This window comes from Eleutherodactylus coqui, chromosome 6, assembly GCF_035609145.1.
Source record: "Eleutherodactylus coqui strain aEleCoq1 chromosome 6, aEleCoq1.hap1, whole genome shotgun sequence".
In the NCBI taxonomy this organism is placed as follows: domain Eukaryota; kingdom Metazoa; phylum Chordata; class Amphibia; order Anura; family Eleutherodactylidae; genus Eleutherodactylus; species Eleutherodactylus coqui.
Genome location: NC_089842.1, coordinates 16986240 through 17007410, shown reverse-complemented (window position 1 = coordinate 17007410; position 21171 = coordinate 16986240). Strand labels below are relative to the sequence as shown.

Genomic DNA, 21171 nt, shown 5'->3' with positions numbered 1-21171 from the left:
CCCATCTTCTGGGCATTATGTGATATGAAGCTTGTGGTGACTGCAGTTATGCCCCACAGGTATAATAACTATGTGAGAACCTTCAAACCCTGCGCCGTCACCAACATGGTGGAACACCGGCGCCACAAGCAAGATGGCGGTCAGCGGCGGATGTTACGTGACTTCCGCTCTCTGGTAAAGGGACGCGTCACTTCCGGTAGATGCTTAGTCACTGTCTGGGAGGAAGATGGCGTCGAGCGGTGGCAGCTCGGGCCCCGGCTGGGAGGTGGCCGTACGGCCGTTGCTATCCGCCTCCTACTCGGCCTTCGACATGAAGGAGCTGCCGCAGCTCCTGGCCTCCGTGATAGAGAGGTGAGGAGGGCCGGGGAGCGGGCTGCGGGCCGGGCAGGGAGAGAGCTGTGTCACTGCGGCCATGACAGGTGCAGGAGCGGCCCTGACAACCGAGGGCCCCGACACACCCCGACGGTTAGGGGTCCCGCTTCATCCCTGACACCCTCATCCTGCGCCTCACCGTCGTCATAGAAACTGACAGCCTGTAATGTCACCCGGCTACTGCTGACAACCGGACCGTCATCCCCCCCCCCCCCCGCTGACAACCGGACTGTCACTCTGGTCCCCTCCTCCTCTCCCCCTGACAACCGGACCGTCACCCTGGTCCCCTCCTCCTCTCCCCCTGACAACCGGACCGTCACCCTGGTCCCCTCCTCCCCTCCCCCTGGCAACCGGACCGTCACCCTGGTCCCCTCCCCCTCCTCCCCTCCCCCTGGCAACCGGACCGTCACCCTGGTCCCCTCCCCCTCCTCCCCTCCCCCTGGCAACCGGACCGTCACCCTTGTCCCCTCCTCCCCTCCCCCTGGCAACCGGACCGTCACCCTTGTCCCCTCCCCCTGACAACCGGACCGTCACCCTTGTCCCCTCCTCCCCTCCCCCTGACAACCGGACCGTCACCCTGGTCCCCTCCTCCTCTCCCCCTGACAACCGGACCGTCACCCTGGTCCCCTCCCCCTCCTTGTCTCCCCCTGACAACCGGACCGTCACCCTGGTCCCCTCCCCCTCCTTCTCTCCCCCTGACAACCGGACCGTCACCCTGGTCCCCTCCCCCTCCTTCTCTCCCCCTGACAACCGGACCGTCACCCTGGCCCCCTCCCCCGCTGACAACCGGACCGTCACCCTGGCCCCCTCCCCCGCTGACAACCGGACCGTCACCCTGGCCCCCTCCCCCGCTGACAACCGGACCGTCACCCTGGCCCCCTCCCCCGCTGACAACCGGACCGTCACCCTGGCCCCCTCCCCCGCTGACAACCGGACCGTCACCCTGGCCCCCTCCCCCGCTGACAACCGGACCGTCACCCTGGCCCCCTCCCCCGCTGACAACCGGACCGTCACCCTGGTCCCCTCCCCCTCCTCTCCCCCTGACAACCGGGCCGTCACCCTGGTCCCCTCCCCCTCCTCTCCCCCTGACAACCGGGCCGTCACCCTGGTCCCCTCCCCCTCCTCTCCCCCTGACAACCCGGCCGTCTCCTCTACGCTGCTGTTATATGCATTGTAGAATGCAGTGTATTATCCCAGCAGTCCAATAATCACATCTTCAAGTCCTTTTCAGGGACTAAAAAAGTTCAAGTAAAAAAAAAAAAAAAAAATCCTTTTAAAAGGATAAAATACTTGAAATGTTTTCAGAGCGCAGCAGATGATCGGCATTACTGCGTCTGTAACGGACGAGACGATGAAACAAGGTGTTACCTATCGTGTCACATGGTGAGCAGCCTGGCCAGAGGGTAAAAACTAACAGCAGACTAATAAAAAGTAACCAGAAGTCACATGACCCTCCGAGCGGCACTAATGAAAACTACCGCCCTCCCCGCGGACGCAGACCCTCCCCGCGGACGCAGACCCTCCCCGCGGACGCAGACCCTCCCCGCGGACGCAGACCCTCCCCGCGGACGCAGACCCTCCCCGCGGACACAGACCCCCCCCCCCCCCCCCCCGCTGCCGGGAAGATACAAGGGTCTCATTTTACCAAACATCTATTTGTTTTTCTCCGTTGTGCTAAAGTAGTAAAAATAATCTCTACAAGGGCTCCTGCCCGCGGGGGCCACGGGCGCGACAAGCCGAATACCACAGCAGAGTCCGTCATGGCGCCCCCCCCCCCCCCCCAAGACACCATACTCCCCTCCGGATCCGCTGCGTAGTTCCCGCGTGACACTGCCGTCACATGACGCGGTGGGCGGGGCGCGTATTCACACTATACTAACGATGTCTACAGTGCCCATATAGCGTGGCGGGCGGCTTCTATTGACTCCAATGGAAGCCGTCTGCGCATATTCCTGCGGTAGTAGGACATGCCGCCGGTGATTCCACCGCGGTGCACAGTGAGCTATGAGGGCATTAGCCCTAACAATGGGGGAATTTCTGGGTTATTTTTAACCCATGTGCGCCCCACGCCCAACCAAAAAAAGTGATAAGTTCTACAACACCTTGTATGTGCCCAGAGAGGTGCCAATAGAGAAAACAATATTAACTCATCCCAGCAGAAACAAGCCCTCTGACGGCGGCCCGCACGTTATGGCTCTGGGAATGCGGCCATGACAGTTACTTGGTCCTTAGCCCTAATGATGTGGCCCCTTCCCCCTCCCCCTTTATTTATCCATCGGCGTCGCTGTATGGGGGGGGTTGTTGTTTTTTGCGGGACGAGTTTTATCTTTTAATGGTGCTATTTGATGTACTAAAAAACGTACTATCACCGCGATATAAAACTTACGTAGTTTTTTTTTTCTTTACTACTTTTGTTTCTTTTGCAAAGGCACTTAATTTTTTTCCATTTTTCTGGCGCCATCTTCGCACACAATAACGTTTATTTTTCCGTTGCCGTAGTTGCGCGCGGGCTTGTTTTTTGCGGGACGTCCTGTAGTTTGTGATGGAAACATTTTGGAATACATACGACTTTTTGATCATTTTTTCGGGAGACGGAGTGACCAAAAAGGTGCATTTCAGGTGTTCATTTTTTTTTCTGACGACGTTCATCTTACGGGGTAAATAATGCGTTCTGATAGATCGGACTTTTATGGATGCGGCGATACCAAATATGTAGTTTTGTTTTATTTAGATTATTTTATTATAAATATGGCAAAAGGTTTTTTTTTTGTTTGTTTTTTTTTAATGTTTAGTAAAACTTTCTTCTTCTTTTTCTTTTGCCCCCCTGGGGGACCACAACATGCGCGGTTTGGTCGCTCCTGCAGTATGATGTAATGCCATAGTATTACATTATACCACAATCATCAAGATAGCCTTATGGCCTTTCAGAAAGCTCCCTGCTGCCATGACACCTGCAGGGTTAAAGGGTTAATAGTTCCGCTCAGCCGTGCGGCTGTATGCAGCTATTGCCCGCGGGTGTCAGATGTAATAAACAGCCGCAGCCCGCGCTATATGAAGAGAAGTCGCCTCGCCATCTCTCTTCATACCCCGACCCCACAGGACGTAACTGTACGTCCTATAGCAGGAAGGGGTTAAGGTACAAAATAGGCCGGCCATGAAGAAGTTAATATTTAATCATGGAGCCAGGGAGGGGTCTGACTCCTGCAGTTCAGACCGGGGGTCTCCCATCTGCTTGTTTCCTTGCCTGGTAGGTTGAGTCGCAGTGGTGATCGCTGCCTCCCACAGCCGGAGCCGTCTGAGCCGTCGTATACATGAACCCGTCCATCGGTTGTAACAGTCCTGATGTTTTTGGGATATCCGTGTGTGATGGTGCCTCTCCGCATGACCCTTGTAACAAGTAGGGGGATTGGGGCACCTCTGATCAGCAGTCGTATGTTTGATCCATCTTGCCCCGTGCCTCCTGAATCGACCCTTTACCAGGAAGATGGACAAGTGCCGGCCTCGTTATTAGGTGCGTTCACACAGCGACGTTCTCGTCCGCGGTCTGTCCGTGTCTGAGCCGCTCTCCTAGACGATGAACCCGTTAATTTGAATGCGTTCGTTAACGTGAGTGATATTTCTCATGTCCCGTACGTCCCGGAGCTCATGGACGGGGGTCCGTGTGTCGCGCCATGTAAGTTGTGCCCGAGAATCTGGAGCGCGGGTCTCAGCCGTGTGAACGAGCGCCAGCGGCAAGCAGTAACACTCACGTTTTCCTGACTATTGCCGGGCTGCAAGGGCAGATGAAGCCTTGTAGTTGGCGCTGTTACACGCTGTTAATGCCCGTGCCATAGTGCTGGTTACTGGGCTGCACTGCCAATTGTTGGGAACATGCTATCTCTAGGCACATGCCATTTTTCTTGAAAATCACACGTTTCAGTGGTATAAAAAAAAATCAGTCTCACGCTTGGATGTGGGTGCGATGCCAGTCTTTTGGGGTTTTTTTTTTGCTTCCCAAAGAAAATAATGGGCGAATTGCCCAAGAATAGGACCTGCTGTAATTTTCTATTGGTCCAAGTGAATTGTCACTCACGTTAAAAATTGTGTTATTTTCCCGACCGCGTTGTGTCCATATCGCTAGTGGATGGGATCGGAGTGTGCCACGTCCCCGCGATCACACAGCAGGCGGGTTCATCGCAGACCACACCAAAATCTGCCTGTAGACGGGATGTGGAGCTGAAATCCGCCGCAGCAGATTAACCTGCGTCTTCAGGGGCGGACTGCGGGAATGTTCCAGTCATGTGAAAGGTCTCTAAGGCTGACTTCACGCAGACGAGTGCGATATTGGGCCGGGATTCGCAGACCGCACCTGCCATCCTGTGAAGCGCCCGCGGATGCCAGGCGTTTTTATGTCAAAATGACCTCGCATCACAGCAGGGAAGTAGTGGTCCTCCGCCGGCGCGGTCAGTGAAACCGACATTAAAGGGGTTGTCCCGCGAAAGCAAGTGGGGTTCAGCACTTCTGTATGGCCATATTAATGCACTTTGTAATGTACATCGTGCATTAATTATGAGCCATACAGAAGTTATTCACTTACCTGCTCCGTTGCTAGCGTCCTCGTCTCCATGGTGCCGTCTAATTTCAGCGTCTAATCGCCCGATTAGACGCGCTTGCGCAGTCCGGTCTTCTGTCTTCTGAATGGGGCCGCTCGTGCCAGAGAGCGGCTCCTCGTAGCTCCGCCCTGTCACGTGTGCCGATTCCAGCCAATCAGGAGGCTGGAATCGGCAATGGACCGCACAGAAGACCTGCGGTCCACCGAGGGTGAAGATCCCGGCGGCCATCTTCACCAGGTAAGTCAGAAGTCACCGGAGCGCGGGGATTCGGGTAAGTACTGGACGGTTTGTTTTTTTTTATCCCTGCATCGGGTTTGTCTCGCGCCGAACGGGGGGGGGGGGGGGGGCTATTGAAAATAAAAAAAACCCGTTTCGGCGCGGGACAACCCCTTTAAGCTAATGTTATGCAGTGTGTGTAAAAAATTGTTTTTAAATATTGATTAAAAACACAAAACTCATCAGTTTTTAAAAAAAACAAAACAATAATTTTCCACATTTTTGAGAGTTTTTGAAAAGCAGACCAGCTGCTGTGTAACATGAGAGCGGTGGTCAGATCCACGTTGGGGTTTTCTGACCGTGTGACCCGCAGCAGACCTCCGAGCCGGAGCATTGGTGTATTACTGCACATTTAGTGCTCCCTCGGTGTGAACGAGGCCTTAGAGGCCGGTAACCAGCCGCGTCCCGGTCTGCGCCTGCAGTGTTTGCATAGCAGCTTCACAGCAGTTCTGCGCCCGGTACCCCAGGCTGATCGCTCTTACCCGCATGTAAGCCTTGTCACACGCCATCCGCTGTAGGAGCAGGGCCGGGGCACTATGTGTTTGGCCTACATTGGCGCTCATTTAATCCGTGACTCTTTTCATTTCAGTGAATCGGAGATTCTTCACCACGACAAGCAGTACGAACCCTTCTACTCGTCCTTCGTCGCGCTGTCCACACATTATATCACCACCGTGTGCAGCCAGAGTAAGTATCTCTGTTAAAGGGCAGTGCCAGCAGGTAACCAATGAGAAGAGGGGCTGCTGGTGCTTGTAGTTCCATACCAGTACATTATCTACACGGTTCTCTTTGTTCCCCCAGTTCCCAGGAACCAGTTACAGTCTGTAGCTGCTGCTTGTAAAGTCCTGCTTGAGTTCTGTCTGCTGCGGCTGGAGAGTCCTGATGAGGCCTGTGCGGTGTCTCAGGTGGGTGCAAGTTTACCTGTCGCGCTTCATCAGGTGATGTAGGGTCACCTGCCCTCTTAAGCTAAAAGCACTCGACAGTAATGCAAATAGTGGCCCACAAACTCGGCTACAAATCACATCGAACAGCACCCAGGCACCCGTATGCTGTCCAGTACGCACAGACAATATATGTATACAGGCCTTGCATGTCCTATTCTCATTCGTGAGAGTGGAATGGGATATGGCATGATTTTTTTTTTTCTCACGTGGATCATAAGTTCATGTGCACAGTCTCATAGGCTATAATGGGGCCATGTGCTGTGCGTGGCATTACGTGGATAAGCACACAGCCTGAAAATACAACCCTATACCATTAGCCTTGAGGTCCTCTCGCACATGAACGCGGCAAAGTGCTGCGATTTCAATCGCGGTGCTTTGCCCCAATTTTACTTTTGCTTTCGACAGCTCCCTGCGTCCAACAGTGCAGTTTTGCACACCACATCATTGTGAGGAGGTTCCCTAAAAAAAACAGAGCAGGCAGCACTCGAAAATCGTGGCACTAGAAAGCGCCGTCCAGCGCTGTGATCGAACACGTGTCATCGAGGCCCCATGGATTTCAATGGAAGTGTTATACTGCAGTTAAGGCGGCATTCAGAACACCGCGTTAATCGCCTGCGTGAGAGAGGCCTTAGGGTCCATTTAGACGGGACGTGTCAGGTAAACGATGCCCGGCACTCTTCCTCGCTCCCGTGCTGTCACATGGGAGCTGCTATCGCTGGCTCACTCATAGCGGCCATCAGGGTGGTGGGGTGGCTGCAGGAGATTTCTCTCCTCGCTCTCTCCCGCCCCTCTTCATTGACATAGCACAGCAGCGGTTCAATACTGAACGGCCGCTATTTACGGTGAGCGATCTGCTCATCGTCCATCGTTTATGCTGCATAACATCCTGGACGACGAGCGCTCAGTGTAAATGGCAGCCATTCAGTATTGAACGGCTGCTATGAAAAGTCAATGGAGGAGGCGGGGGAGAAAAAAATCTCCTGCAGCCTCCCCGCTGTGAGCCAGCGATACTAGCTCCCGTGCAGCAGCAGGAGAACGAGTCTGTGCGGGGACGAGTGTCGGGCATCGTTTGCTCGACATTTGCCCTGTCTAAAAGGGCCTTTAGGAACGACTGACAGTAGCTCAATTCTGGCATAAATTGGTTGCCCATAGAAGTCGACAGATTTAATTTGCAGCGCCGTTCTGTATCCCAACAAAAGGGGGGGAAGTTGAAGAAGGATGCCGGCGGCTGTAGGTGCTTACTGTATTCTACTTTGCACGGGTCACTGGCTTTCATTGTGTTGCAGACTGAGCAGCCCATTGGCTGTACGAAAGAATATCTTACTGACTACAACTCTCACTTATCACTTGTAGAAGCACCTGATTCTACTGATCAAAGGTCTGTGTACCGGCACCAGCCGCCTGGATCGCACCGAAATAATCACTTTTACTGCAATGATGAAATCTTCAAAATTGCCACAAACGATACAGACTCTTTCTGATGGTGAGTGTGAAGATCTACGGCCTGAGATTTACACACATGAATTTACATATAGAATTAATGTACCGAAAACATTAACTTTGTACATATATTACTTATCCTGTATTATACTCCAGAGCTGCACTCACTATTCTGCTGGTGGAGTCACTGTGTACATATATTACTTATCCTGCACTGATCCTGAGTTACATCCTGTATTATACTCCAGAGCTGCACTCACTATTCTGCTGGTGGAGTCACTGCGTACATACATTACTGTACTGTACTGACCCTGAGTTACATCCTGTATTATACTCCAGAGCTGCACTCCCTATTCTGCTGGTGGAGTCACTGTGTACATACATTATTTATCCTGTAGTGATCCTGCGTTACATCCTGTATTATACTCCAGAGCTGCACTCACTATTCTGCTGGTGGAGTCACTGTGTAGATACATTACTTATCCTGTATTATACTCCAGAGCTGCACTCACTATTCTGCTGGTGGAGTCACTGTGTACATACATTACTTATCCTGCACTGATCCTGAGTTAGACCCCCATTTACACTGACAGATGATCACTCAAAAGTTGCTCAAACAGATTGAGTGACAGTTTTGAGCGATCATATTTGCATACCTTATGGTAGTTAAGTAACTACTATACAGTTATGTAGCCGGAGCGGGACGAGGCCCTAATAGAACGATACAGCTATTTTTCATAAGCAAAAAGCTGTATTGTTTTGCACGCTTACGGCCCGTGTCCCGCTGTGAATTCCCAGCTGGACACAGGCACAGAGAATCTTATCAGCGCAGCTGGCTAACAGCCGATCGCTCAATGCAAGAAAACCTGCAGTGAGTGATTAACGACTCGTGTACAAAAACGGCACAATGTCAGTGCATTTAGACGCAACAAGAATCGCTCCAAAGATGGCTTTGAGCGATTCTCGTTGAGTCTAAATGGGCCATTACATCCTGTGTTATACTCCAGAGCTGTACTCACTATTCTGCCTTTAATTTGAAGCAACCAGCTTGTGAGCAGTAATTCCTAATATCTGAGCTGAGCTCCTATAACACAGGGGGGCGGTCAGTTTTCCCTACAGTAGATGACTGTACGCTGTGTGTAAAGATGACCGGTCACAGAATACAAGTCACCAGAGCAAACTCTGTGCATACGCTGAACAAGCAGTGAAAGCTAGGAGGATTTCAGCTCTGAATCCTGCAGCTTTGCTACGTAACAGTCAGTACAAGATAAGTGGTGCTCATAAAGTGGCTCACCTCCTCCTTACATAGATCACTTGTTTGCTCTTATCCAGTAGACTTGTATCGTAGCTTGCAGTGGTCAGTAGCTGGAGAGCTGCGGGTCGGAGACCCCTGACCTTCAGGCACACAGCATATGGTGTAGAAAAGTGTATGACGACTAAAGGCCCGTTTAGACACGATTATCGCTCACAATTCGCTCAAAAGCCATCTTTTGAGCGGTAATCGTTGTCTGAACGCGCGGCCCTCGTGCACTGTGCTTTCAGCGCTAAGTTTTAGCAAGCTAAAATTCAACGAGGACTCTTATCAGTGCCGCACGCCGAGTTCCCAGCGGGGTACCGCTGATACTATTCTTTCAGCTGGTAACCGGCTCGGAGCTCTCAGCGGGATACCAGCTGACAGCTCTGAGAACAAAGCAGCTGTCAGGGCTCCTGCTGCTCTCGGAGCTCTCAGCGATATCCCGCTCCGCCTTCATTTACGCAGTAATAACCTCTTAAGTAGCTAATCAGCTACCTAAGAGGTTATGCAAAGTGATCATCGTTCTGTGTAAATAGACCTTTATCCTCATCTTCTCTTCTGTCAACAGTGGAGGATCAGAAAGAAACCACTGTTCTTCTGAGTCCTGAACTGCGCCAAAAAGAGGTGAAAATGAACTTTCTGAACCAACTGATGTCCGTGTTTAACCCCCGAGGCTCCGCATCCTCATCCGCTGCTTCGCACACACAGGTCAGTTGTGTTCTAGTAGCATTAACCCTTGCATCTTCGTTATTTCAGGTGAAAGCCTTTTACCATGTTGTTTTCTGTGCATCCTTAAAGGGGTTGTCCGGCCATAAACATTAGGTCTCATTACTTCTGTTTGCCCATTTCCATGCACTTTGTAATATACATTGTGCATGGAAAATGAAGCAAACAGAAGTTTTGGACTTACCTGAAGGGGTGCCCCCCCCCCTGTGTTGCTCCTCCGTCGTCCCTGGTTACCACAAGAATCTTCTCCTCTTCTTGTCGGGCCGCAGCAGCTCTTGTCGGCGCGGGAACGAGCCCCTTCTCATCCGCGCATGCGCAGTTCTTCTCTCTGCAGCCGGGACCAATATACGATCTTCTTGTGTGCAGGGGGGGGGGGGGGGGGGGGGAGAGGATGGAAGAGCCTCAGAGCAGGACCTGAGCTCCCGCCCCCTCTCTGCCTCCTCTCCGCCCCTCTGCACTATTTGCAATGGGGAGAGCCGAGATGGGGCGGGGCTAATTCTCGGACCTTAGCCCCGCCTCTCCTCATTGAAAATAGTGCAGAGGGGCGGAGAGGAGGCAGAGAGGGGGCGGGAGCTCAGTTCCTGCTCTGAGGCTCTTCCATCCTGCCCCCCCCCCCCCCCCCCCCCCCGCACACAAGAAGATCGTATATCGGTCCCGGCTGCAGAGAGAAGAACTGCGCATGCGCGGATGAGAAGGGGCTCGTTCCCGCGCCGACAAGAGCTGCTGCGGCCCGACAAGAAGAGGAGAAGATTCTTGTGGTAACCAGGGACGACGGAGGAGCAACACAGGGGGGGGCATCCCTTCAGGTAAGTCCAAAACTTCTGTTTGCTTCATTTTCCATGCACAATGTATATTACAAAGTGCATGGAAATGGGCAAACAGAAGTAATGAGACCTAATGTTTATGGCCGGACAACCCCTTTAATCCTTGCGCAGATTTATTATTGTAAAATCACCAATTTTCTGGTGCAGATTGTGTCAAAAAAACCTATCTTGCTCAGTTTGCATCACGTTCATCGTACATTTCTTAGACACTTTCAGACCCTTTTTTTCAATGAGTCCAACAAAGGGGCGTGGCTTTTTTTTTGTAGAAGTATCCCTTTAATAAAAATTTGTGCGTCAAATTTTGGTGCAAAGTTTGGCGTAAACTCCTCTAACCAGTAGGGGGTATAAAGTTGGGGTCCTTTTTAGCGAATGTGTCAGCTGGAGCACAAAGTCCAAACTGCAGGCATTATGTTATAGGAGGAGCTGAGCAGATTGATACGGTAACAAGAGGGCATCGGCTACGTCTAGTGGAAAGCAGGTTTCATCACCAACACAGAAGGGGGTTCTTTACTGTAAGAGCAGTGAGACTGTGGAACTCTCTGCCTGAGGACGTGGTGATGGCAAAATCCATAGAGGAGTTTAAGAGGGACTAGATGTCTTTCTAGAGGGGAAGGATATTACAGGATATAGACATTAGGTGACCAGCAGGTTGTTGATCCGGGTCTTAGAGACAGGATGGAACTTTTAAATAATGGTCCAGGGATTATTCTGATTGCCATTATGGAGTTGGGAAGGAATTTTTTTCCCCCCCAAATGGGCTAAATTGGCTTCTGCTTCATTGGCTTTTTTTGCCTTCCTCTGGATCAACAAGAGGGGTTGACACAGGCTGAACTAGATGGACATTGTCCTCTTTAAGCCTAACATACGATGTTACACCTTCACAACTGCATAATTCTATGTCTGCAGGGAGGGGCTGCATTACCTGTAAGTGCTGGTTGTATTCATTCAATAGCCGACACCTACTGTCAATATCTGCGATTAAAGCTAGCTTTGGTTATATTGATTTAACCACTTGGATACTGTGGTCAATGCGGTCTGTGGCATCTTATCCATTACTGGGGGGGCGCTCCCTGGTCACTTCATAGACCCTTCTCCCTCCTGATTACAAGAGGTCATGGTAACCTGGGGCCTAATGAAGGCTGCCATGTGTGAATAGGCAGCAATAGAAAGTACATTATACTACAGGTCTGAAGGGCTGCAGTATATCAAACGATCACAAGTTCAAGTTCCCTAGCGGAACTACAAAAAGGGAAAACTGCCAAAATTTTTTAAAAAATATTACAATTTTAAAACTTCCTCTTTAATTTTTTACATAAAAAATCTAACCCCCCCCCCCCCTTCCTACAGCGGCCCCCGATGTCACCCAGTATCTCCAGCAGCTTCCAGGTTTCCTCTTACTGTCATTCCTCTATTGTTAAAATTATTTTTTGTTGTTAGGCGGAAACCGAAATGGAGGACGCGACATCCGATCAGGCGTCGGCAGCTGAAAACAAAGAGCATCTTCATAGCCCAGAATGTGGCAAGTCTTCAGGAACTGGGTAAGACGCACTACTAGCAGGGAGGATGGCGGGTGCCCATGAGGAGCACCTAGTCTGCATCATGAATGCTGTGCTATTGTGATGTGTGGTCGTTTCTATATGCCAGCAGTGTTCCTATCCAGCTATGCTGTTAGTTTGCATCGGTAAATAAGTGGCTTAGTATCATTGTGCCATGCAATGCAAGCGCTTTTTTTTTCACGTCAGTGGGGGGTGCAGCACCTTGGGTCTTGGCTGGACCGCGTGGAAGCAAATTGATTACAAAGCCTTGGTAAAATGAACTGATTTGCTGTATGTATACTTAATGAAGTCTTGATGAAGACTTCTGACATGATGTAACTGCCATCTGATAATTCTATTGTGGATATAATTGCGGTATATTTCCCTGTGCTGCAGGTGGATCAGAGAAGCTGCTGAGAGTCTGTCTGAACCTGCCTTACTTCTTGAGATACATTAACCGCTTCCAAGATGCTGTGTCTGCCAACTCATTCTTCATCATGCCTGCAACAGTTGGAGATGCCACAGCTGTTCGCAATGGGTAAGGAGTAGAGATGAGCGAGCACCAAAATGCTTGAGTGCTTGTTACTCGAGTCGAACTTCCCGCGATGCTCGAGGGTTCGTTTCGAGTAACGAACCCCATTAAAGTCAATGGGCGACCCGAGCATTTTTGTATATCGCCGATGCTCGCTAAGGTTTTCATTTGTGAAAATCTGGGAAATTCACGAAAGTGATGGGAACGACACAGAAACGGATAGGGCAGGCGAGGGGCTACATGTTGGGCTGCATCTCAAGTTCCCAGGTCCCACAATTTAGCCACAATAGCGGCAAGAGTGCCCCCCCCCCCCCCCCCCCCGCGCTGTCAGCGTAAAGATCGTTCTCCTCTGCAACAGCTGTGGCAGAGAAGAACGATGTTAGCCCATTGAATTCAATGGAGTCGGCAATACAGCCGACTCCATTGAAAGCAATGGGCTGCCGGTGAGCGCGGGAGGAATTTTCGGGAAGGGCTTAAAAAATATAAGCCCTTACCTGAAAATCATCCTAAAATGTGTGTTTAAAAAAAAAAATGTATACTCACCTTTCCGCTGCAGCCGGAGTTCAGCCGCGTCTGGCCGGCAGTTCTCCTGAACTGCTCTGAGTAGTATTCAGCAGCCGGGGATTTAAAATCCCCGCCTGCTGAATGAGCTGCCTTTGATTGGTCACAGCCTCACCAATCAGAGTCAGCTCTCACTCACACCCATTCATGAATTCATGAATGGGTGAGTGAGTGCTGCCTCTGATTGACAGCTGAGAGCTGCCCCTGATTGGTCCCTGCGCTGAGCCAATCAGAGGCAGCACTCACCCATTCATGAATTCATGAATGGGTGTGAGTGAGAGCTGCCTCTGATTGGTGAGGGCTGTGACCAATCAGAGGCAGCTCATTTAGCAGGCGGGGATTTTAAATCCCCGGCTGCTGAATACTACTCAGAGCAGTTCAGGAGAACTGCGGGTCGGCCGCGGCTGAACTCCGGCTGCAGCGGAAAGGTGAGTATACATTTTATTTATTTTTTTTTTTACACATTTTAGGATGATTTTCAGGTAAGGGCTTATATTTTTAAGCCCTTCCCGAAAATTCATCCTGAGATCGCCGGCAGCCCATTGCTTTCAGTGGAGCCAGCTGTATTGCCGGCTCCATTGAATTCAATGGTCAGTGCTGGTTTAATCGAGACGAGTACCGCGGGGTGCTCGTCTCAAGTAACGAGCATCTCCAGCACCCTAATACTCAAACGAGCATCAAGCTCGGACGAGTATGCTCGCTCATCTCTAGTAAGGAGGCTGCTTTGGAGCTTTGCATAATTTATCCAGGGGAGATAGTGATTCGGTGGTCCACAGAAAGCAGTATATTGCAGACCTGCTGATCCCACTCCCCATGTTTAAGGAGGAGTACACATTTAACAAACCCCATTTATTAACAGTGGAAGAAATCTGCATCGAAAAATAGAAATTCTGCAGATTTTCAAAACCGCAGCGAACTTTATCTGTTGTAAAAAAGATCTGGATTTATGAGCGAGGATTTCATTTATTGCAATGTAGTACCTGGGATCAGCAGTGAAAATCCACAACAAAGTTGTGCTAATTTTTACAATGTGGGATCTCACCCTTAGGGCTTATTTACACGAGCGTATATCGTCCGGCGTTTTCACGGCTGGCCGATATACGCTTCCATCTAAGCAGTTCCCTCCCCCTCACCGGCTATCTGCGCCTCTCCTCCACTCCGGCGTTTGCAATGGAAGGGGGCGGAGCTAAGCTCAGCTCTGTTCCGCCCACTCCCATTGCTGGCTATGGACAAAAGAAGGGGACCGGAGCTTAGCTCCGCCCACTCCCATTTCAACCTGCTCGGAGGGGGAGAAGAGAAGCAGAGAGCCGGTGAGGGAACTGCTCAGATGGAAGCGTATGCCAGCTGGCCGTGAAGACACCAGCCGATATACGCTTGTGTAAAATAAGCTGTTATAGTGTGATGCAAGGTCCTGTACCATTTGCTAGGAACTTAATGGAGAAATTGATTAGGCCTGACATTTCCGATGCTGGTCTTAGTATGATTTCTCCCAGCTCAAAATGCACCTAATACATGAAAAGGCGCACACCTCTTCATCTATTGAGCGCATCCTGGCACTTCCATTCGCCTACACAGAAATGTGCGCTAGGCCTGACCTGGCATGCAATTCTGGCATAATTAAGTTTCTGGCGTAAATTCTACATAAATGTTGGTCCAGGGCAGCCATGCCCACTTCATACTAAAGTAGTGAGACTTGTGCAGAAAAAGGAAAAGTCACACATTTTAGTGAAAATTTGAGTTTTTTTTAAATATCAGGAAGTAATCTAAAAGACTTGATAAATGTTCCCGAATGTCTACATAAGGTTTGACTCTGTCTTGACACTTTACAGGTTTCACTCACTTGTGATCGATGTGACCATGGCACTGGACACGCTCTCTCTGCCTGTCATGGAACCTTTGACCCCTCCTCGTCTTAAAGACGTCACACTCCTGGCCCTTAGCTGCTTATATGCAGGTAAATGTCACTTCTGTTCACGTATTTCCTCTGCATCGGTTTTCCTTACATAGTCATGACCGCTACTCTTCTACTTTGTGAAGGTGTCAGCGTTGCTACGTGCATGGCAATCCTCCATGTTGGCAGCACCCAGCAGGTGCGGACTGGGTCTACAAGTTGCAAGGAGGAAGACTATGAGAACGACGCTGCCACCATTGTGCAGAAATGTGTAAGTGTGCAGTTCTGCTGTCAGTCGTAGGTTCGTTGCATTACTAATAAGCGATCATTTATGCTGCTCTGCTTGTGTTATAGCTGGAAATCTATGAGATGATTGGACAAGCAATAAACAGTTCCAGAAGAGCCGGCGGAGAGGTGAGAAGAAGGATCATATTGCATGATCACAAGTTCATGTTCCATAGTGGGACTAAAAAAAAGTTTAATGTATTAGTTCTTTTAATTATTACCAATAAACAAGTGGCACCGCCTTCCCGTTTTTCAGGTAAAAAAAAAAAAGAAAACCGAAAAAAATGGTACCGTTTAGAAATATAACTTTTCCTGCCAAAAGCAAGGCGTCGTGGCCTGTTTAGTGAGGGGCTACGTTGTGCTCGTCCTTTATAATACTGAGTTATGTTTGTGTATTTTATGTTTTAGCATTACCAGAACTTCCAGCTACTAGGGGCCTGGTGCCTTGTGAACAGCTTGTACCTGATCCTTAACCTCAGCCCCACAGCCCTGGCAGACAAAGGGAAGGAGAAGGATCCACTGGCAGCACTCAGAGTCAGAGACATTGTCCGGGCGAAAGAAGGAGCCGGCTCCCCAAAACTGGGCCCTGGTAAAGGGTAAGTTGGCTGAGCTGGATGTACGGTCATTACTTATGTCACATGTTTTACATATTCGTTTAGAAGCCTTGAGGACCTTCTGATTGCAGCACAAACCTTTCAGGAAATGTGTGGGTCTAGCGGAGACCTCCACTGATCCTGAGAGTTGGGGGTCTTTTGTCCCCCTTTTGTTTGTCACTGCAGGGTTGCTGCACCCACCTGCTGTGATGTCAGATTGAAGAGAGCAGTGGTCGTACATGTGCGGTAACGTGCCATTCTTTTCAATGGGGCTTACAGAAATGGCTGAGCACAAGTGCTCGGCTACCGACTGCAGTCCCATTGAAAATGAATGAAGCTGCCCATGTGTGGCTGCCACTTGATTTAATCTCCTCCTCACTGTGGGTGATGCAGCGACCCCCGCAGTGAGGACGAGAGGGAGACACAGGACAATTGTTCTTGGGAGCGGAGGGGGGTCTCCGTGGCGAGACCCCCACCAATCAGACTTTTATGACCTGTCTTGTGAAGGGGTGATAAAGATCAGTTTAGTACCATCTTGTATTTGTAGATAGAATTTTCAGGCAATCCTTATTACCCAGTACACAAAATTTGATTGTATAGGTTCCATCATTTGGGCTCCACCCCAGTTCATTTGATTAAGATGGAGAAACAAGTCTGGCTTGTGGATGGGGTTAAAGTCGTCTGACATTTTTGGCAGGTTTGCCTGTTCGCCATGATACAATTTAAGGGGGTTGTACTGAAAACAACGTTTTCTTATTTTGTTTTTTGTTTCCTTTAGACACCAAGGATTTGGGGTCCTGTCAGTTGTGCTTGCAAACCACGCCATCAAGCTGCTCACCTCACTCTTCCAAGATCTGCAAGTGGAGACTTTGCACAAGGTGATTGTCTGCTGGCTTCTTTGTTAGCATAATTAGAACCTGGCACAATGACGCTCTTCTGAATCCAGTCTTAAAGGGGTTTTCTGTTTTTATGTCAAGATGTCATTGTATAATGAAAGGTCTGCCATTTGTTTCAGTTCCTCACTGTTTTCAAGACTTCTGCTTGCTATGAGTGAATAGAACCATTCTTACACATATGTTACTTTTAAGTAGTGCAGCAGAACAGCAGGCAGTCAGACAGATGTATAGCCTGTAAATATAAATAACTGCCTTCATTCACTGACAACAAGCAGATACCTTAAAATGATGTGGAATGGAAGCACAAAGGGAGAGATTTACTACGCCTGGACTTTGTGATTCCAGGCTTAGTACTATTTCTCCTGGTGCGCTGAGTACATAAAGCTGCGCACACCTCTTCGTGTATTGAGTGCATCCCCAGCAGCGCCGTGCACTCTCAGAAATATATGCCATTGTCTGGTGTAATTTATGCATAAATCTGTCTTTTTGGCGGCTATTCCCTCTCCTGAGAAGTGGGCCAGCGCAGAGAGAAAAAAAGCTGCAAGTTTTTTTTTTTTGCGAATACCCACTTAAGCAAATACGTGCAACTTGTTTTTACACCAGAAACTGGTGAAAAAGTTGCAGACTTATTTCACAAAAACTAGGATTTATGCACATAATCTGTAAGTTGTATTTTGCGGCCCATATTCTCACTCGACGTTTGTGCGTTGCGAGACGCATCAAACTCACACGGAAGTAGAAAACATTTAAATGGGTTTATTCACATGAGTGATTTTTCTCCTGCAGCAATCCTGCAAGATAGAATTGCAGCACCCAGCCAGTTGTTTGCTCCTTGCTAGCACTGGTGATGGTTTCTCAATAGTGATCCTCAATCTGGGCTGGTTTTTACCTGGAACTATTTGTTTTCTAGTTCTGTTTTGTATTGATCGACTTGGATGTGTTTTTACTCTATCCTACTGCTTATGTACAAACTGACTTGGCTCAGTGCTTGCAGAAGGGGGTATAAGCCAGTAGGAAGAACTAACTCTAACTTTGCTTGGTGCCCGCCTCCTTGTGGCAAGGTCTTGCTGTGTCCCCCAATGTATGTGACAAAAAAGTTATTTTACAGTAAGTAACTAAAATCCTGTGTTTTATCGATTTTTCTATGCAGCACGCCTGGGATACGGACGGCCCTCTGGCAGAGCTCAGCATCACAGCGCAGAGCACATCTATCCAGAGAATACAGAGACTCATCGATTCCATCCCGCTGACGAATCTGCTCTTCACGATTTTATCCACATCCTATCGCAAGGTGAGAGTTGTTGTTTTTTTGGTTTTTTTGTTTTAACCTGAAGTATATTTGTAAATTGTTCTGTGAACTTATTAGTTATTTTACTAGTTATTCCCCGCTTGGTGGAGTGCGGTTGTAGGCTTGTGGTTGAGGAGACTCCTTACTTGTAGACTTTGGTTCTATACTTTCCTCTTTATAATTACACAGGCCTGCGTCTTACAACGACAGAGGAAAGGCTCTATGAGTAGTGATGCCAGTGCGTCCACAGACTCGAACACGTACTACGAAGATGACTTCAGCAGCACAGAGGAAGACAGCAGCCAAGGTTATTTACATTTGTTGTTAGTTGTCGTGTACAACGAGTTTGGTTTTAGTAAAGCTCTCTAAAAACACTGCAAATCCTTTTTTTAAAATTTATTTATTTTTGTAATTTACATTTTTTTCCATATTTTTTCCGTTTATATCCAGAGCTGCTGGCAGTTTTGGAAATGGATCGCTTTTGTTCCAAGCTGTTGTCAGTGATGTGATCTAAAAACTATACTCTAAATTTTGACCCTTATTAACTGCCTCCCAGGACCTAAATGTATGTCTTGTCTGGGAAGGGCTTCCCACGAATGGACGCAAACTTATGTCTTATGGATGGTAAGGGTTCAGAATCTGAGCCTGTGACTTCCACATCGGGAGCCGCCTAGCATTGACAGCCTGCCTCCTGCTGCAACAGCAGAGATGAATGAGAACACTGATCCCCACTGTTAGCCCCTTATAAGCGGCAATCTATGCTGATTGTGGCATGTTAAGTGTCCACAGAGGGGCGGTGCTCCCTTTTATGACAACATCGACCTCAGCGATGTAATCATGAAAGACCATGGGGTTGCTATCGCAACTGGACGACAAACAATGGAAACCGGGTCTGCCATGGCCTACAATAGTTATGAAAAACGATCACACATTGCAGTACTGCAGTGTATTATCACTATGATCATGGCAAGGGACATAAAAAACATAGCAAGAGGAAAAAAAACAAGTATAAAAGGAAAAAATGTATGCGCCCTTACCACCTTTTAAAAAAAAAATAAAAAAATATTGACAAATGAAATCCATGTTTGGTATAGTCTCATCTTTAACTATCTGTACAAAAACACACTTTTTCTGGTGCATGTCATTCGGGGACACAGCTGAAGACTGCGGGTCTAGTCTTCCACGGGAGAGGTCCATTCATGGGGGAATGTTTGCCAGACACAAACTTCCTTTTTAAAAAAAAAAAAGTTTTAATTGAACAAAACTGGAAAAAAATAAAAAAAAACATGGCATTGTTATAATACCAACCTGCAGAAAAAAAGTTCTCATGTCATTTATACCGCATGATTATTAATGCTGTAAAAAAAAAAGCAGAATTGAGATGTTTTTTTTCTAACTGCCCTCCAAAAAGAAGGAAGTAAGAGTAAGTTAGCAATATAATATACCGTGTTTTACGCAAAAGTGAGATCTATCCGGAAATGAGTCTTAGCCTGATATTTTTGGGGGAGGCTTGAAATATAAGCCCTACCCTGAAAATAAACCCTTGTTTAAAAAATTAAAGCAATATATTACCTAGCAGGCTCGCCCAGGTCCCTCCTGTTGCTCACCAGAGCTCCGATGCTGTCCTGCACACCTTGCCCGCTCGTACAACATCGCTTCCCCGTTACGGGATTCATAAATCCCGCCTCCAGGAAGTGATGGCTGAAATTTGGTTCTTCAAGCGCTGCACATGGCTGTGATTGCTTCATTGATTGGTTGAGCAGCGCTCGAAGAACCAATAACAGCCATTGCATTGTGGAAGCGGGATTTATGAATTGGCCAAGCCACGGCCACAACGCAATGGCCGCGGCTCAGCCAATTGGTAAATCCCACCTCCACTATGCAAGGGCTGATTGATTGGCTGATCGGCGGTCGAAGAACCAGTCACAGCCATCTCTTCCTGGAAGCTTTATTTGTGAATCCCATAGCCAGGAAGCACTCACATGGCTATGATGGGGGGGGGGGGGGGGGGGGGGGGAGTTTGGGCTTTGGAACAGTGGAAATGAAATACCAAAAAATGTGTCCTTAGGTTCAAAATAGAAGTTAAAGGCATTATTCTGATATTTTGTGGTCCTGCAGACGATGACAGTGAACCTATCCTGGGACAATGGTTTGAAGAGACAATCTCCCCATCAAAAGAGAAGGTGCCCCCACCGCCCCCACCACCACCTCCGCTCGAGAGCTCTCCAAGAGCTAAAAGTCCAAGCAAACAGAACCCTGCAGGAAATGGCAACATCTTGGCCAGTCGCAAGGATCCAGAGCTGGTATGGATAATGATTGGCAGCTTCCTAAGGTTAGGTCTGGATGTGGTGGGTTTGCATTGTGGATTCTTTACTGCAAATCCACAGCAATTCACAGCACAAGCGGATGGAGTGTTTAAAACCCCATCCTCATGTGGCAGAAAAAAATCTGCATGTAAATCGGAGCATCCTGCGGATGTTCAAGTCTGCTGCAAGCTCATATTTATGCAGAAAAGTCACAGATTTTCACAATGCATTTCAGCCTTCGCGTCTCATATGGTGACATTTTCAGCCAGAACTGGAGTTGAATTTCGCCGCCACATCTGGACCTTCCCCAACTATTATTTGTTCCCCTTTTTATTCACAATAGCCTTTTCATCTGCTCATTATTTCTTCCGATCGCTGACCCAATCTCTGTTCTCCTCTAGTTCCTCAGCCTTGCTTCCAATACACTAAACTTTATCACCAGCTGCATGCTGAACTCCCGCAGCAACTTCATCCGGAACTACCTGAGTGTGTCACTGACTGAGCAGCATATGTCCACCCTGGCTTGTATCATCAAAGATGTAGACAAAGATGGACTGAAAGGTGCCGGATCTTTAACAATGGAGTTAACTTGCCTCACTGAGAGGAACTGGTTCTAATATGCTGTTTTCATCTGTTTTTAGGATCATCCGATGAGGATTTTGCTGTCGCTTTGTACCAGTTTAATCACTGTTTGGTGACATCTGATCTTCAGTCTCCCACACTACAGGTAAATCAGTCAAAGGATAGGATTCAAAAATCCCTGCCAGCGGCCATATTACTGATATAATAAAGAATACAAAGGCAGGTATAAGCGCC

General features: G+C 48.7%; 1 protein-coding gene across 1 annotated transcript in view; it reads left to right on the top strand.

The window, feature by feature from the left end:
• Window positions 1-214: 214 nt before the first annotated feature.
• UBR4 (ubiquitin protein ligase E3 component n-recognin 4) overlaps window positions 215-21171 on the top strand; it is a 90626-nt gene continuing 69669 nt past the window's right edge. Inside the window, 18 exon segments of the mRNA XM_066606353.1 lie at window positions 215-351; window positions 5830-5927; window positions 6042-6145; window positions 7538-7667; window positions 9487-9626; window positions 11906-11950; window positions 11952-12006; window positions 12400-12541; window positions 14926-15050; window positions 15134-15258; window positions 15342-15401; window positions 15681-15868; window positions 16644-16743; window positions 17912-18052; window positions 18239-18356; window positions 20168-20352; window positions 20757-20916; window positions 20997-21082. Coding sequence (XP_066462450.1) covers window positions 227-351; window positions 5830-5927; window positions 6042-6145; window positions 7538-7667; window positions 9487-9626; window positions 11906-11950; window positions 11952-12006; window positions 12400-12541; window positions 14926-15050; window positions 15134-15258; window positions 15342-15401; window positions 15681-15868; window positions 16644-16743; window positions 17912-18052; window positions 18239-18356; window positions 20168-20352; window positions 20757-20916; window positions 20997-21082 — 2127 coding nt within the window. The 5' untranslated portion in view covers window positions 215-226.